Raw genomic sequence first — 5923 nt, forward strand, 5'->3', positions numbered from 1 at the left:
ACACAGACACTTCCATCTGAACATGAGGAAAAACTTTTTCACTGTGAGGGTGACAGAGCACTGGAACAGGTTGCCCCAAGAGGTGGTGGAGTCTCCTTCTCTGGAGATATTCAAAACGCGCCTGGATGCAATGCTGTGCACTGTGCTCTAGGTGACCCTGCTTGAGCAGGGGGGTTGGACTAGATGATCTCCAGAGGTCCCTTCCAACCTCAGCGATTCTGTGATTCTGTAATTCTTGAAGCTGATGCAAGAAACATGCACATACAAGAGTACAAATGAACCTAAGCTACTGATCCAGGTTTTGAACTCTCTTACCCTCAGGAATTTTTAGCTGCAGGACTTGAAAAGCAGGGATCAAACTGAGTTAAAGCTCTAGGTGCATATGCCAGGAACATTGTTTTCAAAGCTGAGTTGTGTTCAGCTCTGAGATTTTTGTTGGACCATATCTAAGCAAGAGTTTTGGGACTCTGTAAAGATAATGGCTATGAACCTGATCCTCAGTGCTTTTCAGCAAATGGTGTTTCCAGGTTTTACTACACAGAAATTAAAATTAAAACACCTAAATATGTTATAATTCAGATCCTGAATATTTCAGTGCAGCTGAAGTAGTCTCAGTTACAGTTGATTTAATTATTTTAGTGGGATTTCTGTGCAGATGAATCCTTTTTTTTATTTATTTTGGAATGTGCAAAGTGTCAGATGAGGATTTAAACCAATACCCAGTCACAAAGCCAGTAACAACATCCAGTAACAGAAGTTTTTTATGCCCATGCTACAGCAGTTATATGAGCTTGTTGTCTATCTACCTTCATATTATATAGACTCTGGAACTGATCACCTCAACCAATTACTGAATGTTTTCTCACAATTCCCAAGTGTGGTAGGAAGGATTACTACCATGTTTTATATGTGAAGACCAAAAACTTAGAGAGGCAAATGGCTTTCTGAGATGACACAGAAAAAAAACTGATACAAAGTGACTGATCCAGGAGCCCCCACATTCTCCATACAGTCCCTTTTATTACAAGACCATCATGGTACCTTTCTTCTTAAAAACATCAGTCTGTTTTGTGCTACTGCATTTGTATGAGAAACCAGGCAATATCCTTAGAAGGATTCAGCTTCAGAGCACAATTATTATACAGTGATGTCAGTAAAATAAACTGTATGTTTCCTTTCAGAAAAATTTGAAGATAATTTGAAGTCAAAATATTTTTGGAGACCCAAAAGAGTAGATCTAACCTTTGGGATTTATCATTATGCAGGAAAGGTAAGAGACCTAACAATATTAGTTGGGGATTGTGCAGTCATAGGGCTGGAAGGGAATGTAAGAGGTCAGTTACTCCAGGGTTGGTTCCCAGCATTCATCTATTCAAACCTGACATGAAAAAGTTGGCAGTGCCCCACACCTCAAAAGTAAGTTGAAAAGTTATTTTCTCTCACACAAAAGAAGTAATGGAGCATGTCTTTTTTAAATGTCACCAAGTAAATAAACTGACTGTATTTCAGCAGAATCAAAAAACTGTGACTATGTAATGCATCTCTGTGGCCCTCCACCTAGTTCCTCAAAGCCTTGTGCCATGTAGCCACTGCTCCAAACCAGGATCCATTCTTCCTCCCTTTACCACAAACCCTACCTCCTCTGCCCCATCTACCGTAGTTCTCAACTCATTCCTTTGTCATCAGCCAGGTAGCGCATGCCCTGCTTTCTGCTTCATTTAAGCATCAGTCTTGCCCTCCTGTACAAGGTGTTTTGCCTTCACAAACTCAGGAGGAGTTAGGAGTTGCTGATGCACTAAAGCAAGATACTGCTGATCAGCTCCCAGCTCCTTTTGAGCTCTTTTATGGAGTATGGAGTGGACATTGCTGTCTCACACAGGAAGCTAAGTTGTGCCTGTGCAGTGCTGCAGCAGCTGGCCTGGAAAGAGGCAAGATACTGTCTATCGCTGATAGATGATAACTTGCCCTTATACAAGACAGTGAGCTACAGAAAGCCTGCGCTAACTCCTCTGAACCTCATCTCTGACTATTGCATTTCACAAATGTGACATATCTCACTGCTGAGAAGCAGGCAGACAGCTCTACCTGTACCCTTCTTGATATCAACCATGGAAGATGGGGATTTTACCAGTGCCCAGTCAGCCCTTTGCAGTGTTCAAAAAGCTTTATCATCAGGAAGTTTCTCCTATTGTCCAACTTAAATCTCCACTGCGGTGATTTAAGTTCATTACTTCTAGTCTTGTTTAGTGTAGACCTGGAGAACAATTTATTTCCTCTTCCTTTACAATCCTGTTTGTAATTTAAGACTCTTACTGTTTGGGGTTTGGGTTTGGGTTTTCTTTTCTAAATTAAATATGCCAGTATCTTTTACCCTTCTTCACAGATCAGGCTTTCTTGGCCATGGATCACTCTCATTGCTCTTTCCTCCCCCTCTCAGACTCTCTAGAACTAATACAGATCTTTCTTGAGAAGTAGCGTCTAAAGACTAACACAGTTTTATATGTGGGTCCTTTAAAGCATCATTGAGATAGAGCCCTAAAGGTACATTTTGGGTTAGGTACACCATTCCAGGCAATTTTTAGAGAGATTTCATTTGTCAGAGTGCAGCTTGTGACTTTGAAAACTTCCACTGTAATTAATACAGGGATCTCTAGGAAGAGATATTAAGTCCTGTGTCTAGTACAGCACAGTCTGAATGGGTCAGAAAGAGTGCACAATCACATCAGTAATCCAGTGTGATATAGCTGAAAGCAAGTACATTGTTAATTGTGCATTAACAGCTGTATTGGTGCAATGGAGTACTATAGCACCCTTGTCCTCGTGATAAATACACACTGGCTAAAGCTATTATTAACGCATCTGCACTAGGTTTTCCCTAATGTTTCAAGCTACTTCGGGGTAATAGATTTGCTTTTAGTGATCTGCATCATAATGGGTCTTAGTATTAAAAAATTAAAACTTTCGGTGACCAAAAGAAAGATTGCAAGAGAGAGGGAGTCTCATGGCTGAAAAACTGTTTTTGCCTCTTGATATATTACAAGCCACATGGCAGAGTGCTTAAGTCTACACTTACATTTCAAAAGCCCAGAAGATGCCTAAATGCACTTTTTAAACAGGTTCTGTATAATGCGAGTGGATTCCTAGCCAAAAATAGAGATACCCTGCCAGCTGATATTGTGCTGCTACTCCGATCATCTGAAAACAATCTGATACGACAGTTAGTAACCCATCCTCTTACAAAAACAGGTATCGCTATTGTGGTAATCTTTCTGTTCTCCTTCTCTAGCCTTTGTGCTGACCACTGCTGGGTTTCATATGACCATTTATTGATGATATTATACACTTTGTGGCTTAACATTCCAACCCTAGAATCTATACAGAATGGAGGCCCTGCCATCTTGAGCTGCAGGGGAGGGATTGGTCTGGTCAAGTGCGAAGGAAGTGGTAGAGGCTCCTTTCAGGGTCCCCTCATCAGGTTAGGGGAGCGGGACAGGGAGTGGAGTGCATCACTTGAGTTGAGGACTGAACAGAAAGGCTCAGGTAAGTCACTGGCCCTTTTTGGACGGGACATATGCAAGTTGCCTGTTTTGTCTCAGTGCAATTTCTCTCTAAAGTAGCAGAGAATCAAGGCTGGGGCTCCTAACATCTAATGCATAGAGCAAGGAGACAATCCTCTGTTTCCCTAGTCTCTCAGTCCTTTACAGCAGGAAACTGATGGGGTCCTAGTAGTGAGCTGGGGCCAAGTTTGGATTGGAGGACTTAGGTTTTTCCCTTCCTCAAGGGGTTCTTAAGGGGGGAGAAGGAATATGACTGGCTCTACCAAAATTATTCTTAACTAAAGTTGCACCTTTGTTGAACCAGTTTCCTTGCACAGTATCCTACCTGCCTTTTTAGGTTGATGGGTAAGTCTGCCTACAGTGAGAAAATCTAGGTGGCAAACATCATTTGTGTCCTCTTTTTAAATTCTACCATCAAGCTAAGTAGTGCCCCAGTAACTGCTGTTATTATATTATATTATATATATTACAGCCAGGCAGGACTTATTTGTTATTGTGTAGTATTGTTCCCAGTGTGATGGGCACTGATACTATAAAACAGGTACTTAAGAACTTTACTTTCTTGTACAATTACATGGGAGATGTACTTGCAGTAGAACAGGAAGGCTAAATTGAAGAAGCCTAATGGAAATTTCTCTAAAATGTTATCATACCTTACAGTAACTGAGGTTTTGGCCAAGCTCCTACTGTTCACAAAGGGAGCTTAGCTTGTGGAACGCAAGATTTGGTCTTGAAGGTCTACTTTAAGGCAATACTCTTGGGAGAACACTGAGCACAACATGCTTCCCTGAACATTTTGACTTGCTGATGTCTGCTAAGATACTAAACAATAACTTCTGTGGAGCCAAGTTCAGGATCCACATGGTCCCAAGAACTGATCACAAGTCTTAAATAAAGTTTTGCAATGTAACTCTGAAAGTTATTTTAGTCTTCTTGTTAGACATTATCAAATGCTGTGCTGGACTTTCAAAACTGGCCACAAACCATCCAGGTGTAGCCAACTAAAAATTAGGTCTCTGGTGTAAGTTATTCATCTAGAATCAGTGGAAAGTTAGAAGCATATCCAGAGTGCAACCCATCCTGCCCATCTCAGGGAGTGTTGCCCATGTTTCTCTTAGGATGGGATAAAACCCCTCCAAGGGTGCCTGTCTCCACTGAATATGGTGGGATCCTGTAGACACCTGTCACACTGTCATGCTATGAAGGTTCGATAGCAACGACTGAGACAGTAATGTAATAATAATAAAAAAGATGTTTATTTCCTCACACAAGTTCTTGGATTAGTAACATCCATTAAAATAATGCGATTACTAATTTAGGAAGGATAACACAAAACCATCAGTTACTAATTTAGAAAGGATAACCTGAAACCATCGATTACTGCATTATTAATTGGAAGGACTGCTTATCCCTACTTGAAAGCTAGCTTGTTCACTCTCCTAATGAGAGGGCTCTCAACCTCGAGGAGTTACCTTAACCCAGCGTCCCAGGAAAAGGGGAGGGGGGGGAATACTCACGGTCCAGCCGGAGAGGATGGTCAGGTCACGTTCCCGTCCCTGCTCAAACTCTCCTAGCTCCCAAGTCCCTTTTTATATGGCTGGGGCTCTGGGCAAACACTGCTTTTGCTGACTTTTGCGAGTTTCACAATCACAGGACTGTCTGTTTGTCTGCTTGGGAGGACCCTGCTAGCGAGGCAAGACCACAACACCTCCGTATTGCTTCTGCCCTCCCCGGGGGTCCGTGCAGATTCCAGGTGGCAGACTTCACTTCTCCAGTCTTGTTAATCATTCCGCAGCCTTGTACATATCAGTCCTTGCGCATATCGGTTGGTAGACGACTTTAGTCCTGTTAAGTCCTCTGTTCAGCAGCTTTGTGCACGTCAGCTCTTGTGCTATCAGTTCTTCTGCATATCAATTGACAAACTTCAGTCCTGTTAACTCTTCACTCGCCCATCAACACCTCACTTTCAGATAGCTAAAGTTAGGTGTGAGTATTCCTCTTTCTTTTCTTCCCACCCTGTGATGCTCAGCTAAGCCCAGGGAGTTTTCAGCGCTTGATATCATCACATAATACATGACACTCTAGCTGGGAATGCATTATACTTGCAACTGTTTATCACAGAATCACAGAATCGCTGAGGTTGGAAGGGACCTCTGGAGATCATCTAGTCCAACCCCCCTGCTCAAGCAGGGTCACCTAGAGCACAGTGCACAGCATTGCATCCAGGCGCGTTTTGAATATCTCCAGAGAAGGAGACTCCACCACCTCTGTGGGCAACCTGTTCCAGTGCTCTGTCACCCTCACAGTGAAAAAGTTTTTCCTCATGTTCAGATGGAAGTGTCTGTGTTTCAGTTTGTGCCCATTGC

At 42.4% G+C, this 5923-nt stretch overlaps 1 protein-coding gene across 1 annotated transcript in view; it reads left to right on the forward strand.

Annotated features, from left to right (window-relative positions):
* MYO3A (myosin IIIA) overlaps window positions 1-5923 on the forward strand; it is a 126181-nt gene that overhangs the window by 85639 nt on the left and 34619 nt on the right. The window contains exons 20-21 of the mRNA XM_026065754.1: window positions 1182-1270; window positions 3117-3246. Of these exons, the coding sequence (XP_025921539.1) occupies window positions 1182-1270; window positions 3117-3246 (219 nt within the window). The remainder of the gene's footprint in view (window positions 1-1181; window positions 1271-3116; window positions 3247-5923) is intronic.

Source organism: Apteryx rowi, unplaced genomic scaffold, assembly GCF_003343035.1.
Source record: "Apteryx rowi isolate R43461 unplaced genomic scaffold, aptRow1 scaffold_231, whole genome shotgun sequence".
Classification (NCBI taxonomy): Eukaryota; Metazoa; Chordata; class Aves; order Apterygiformes; family Apterygidae; genus Apteryx; species Apteryx rowi.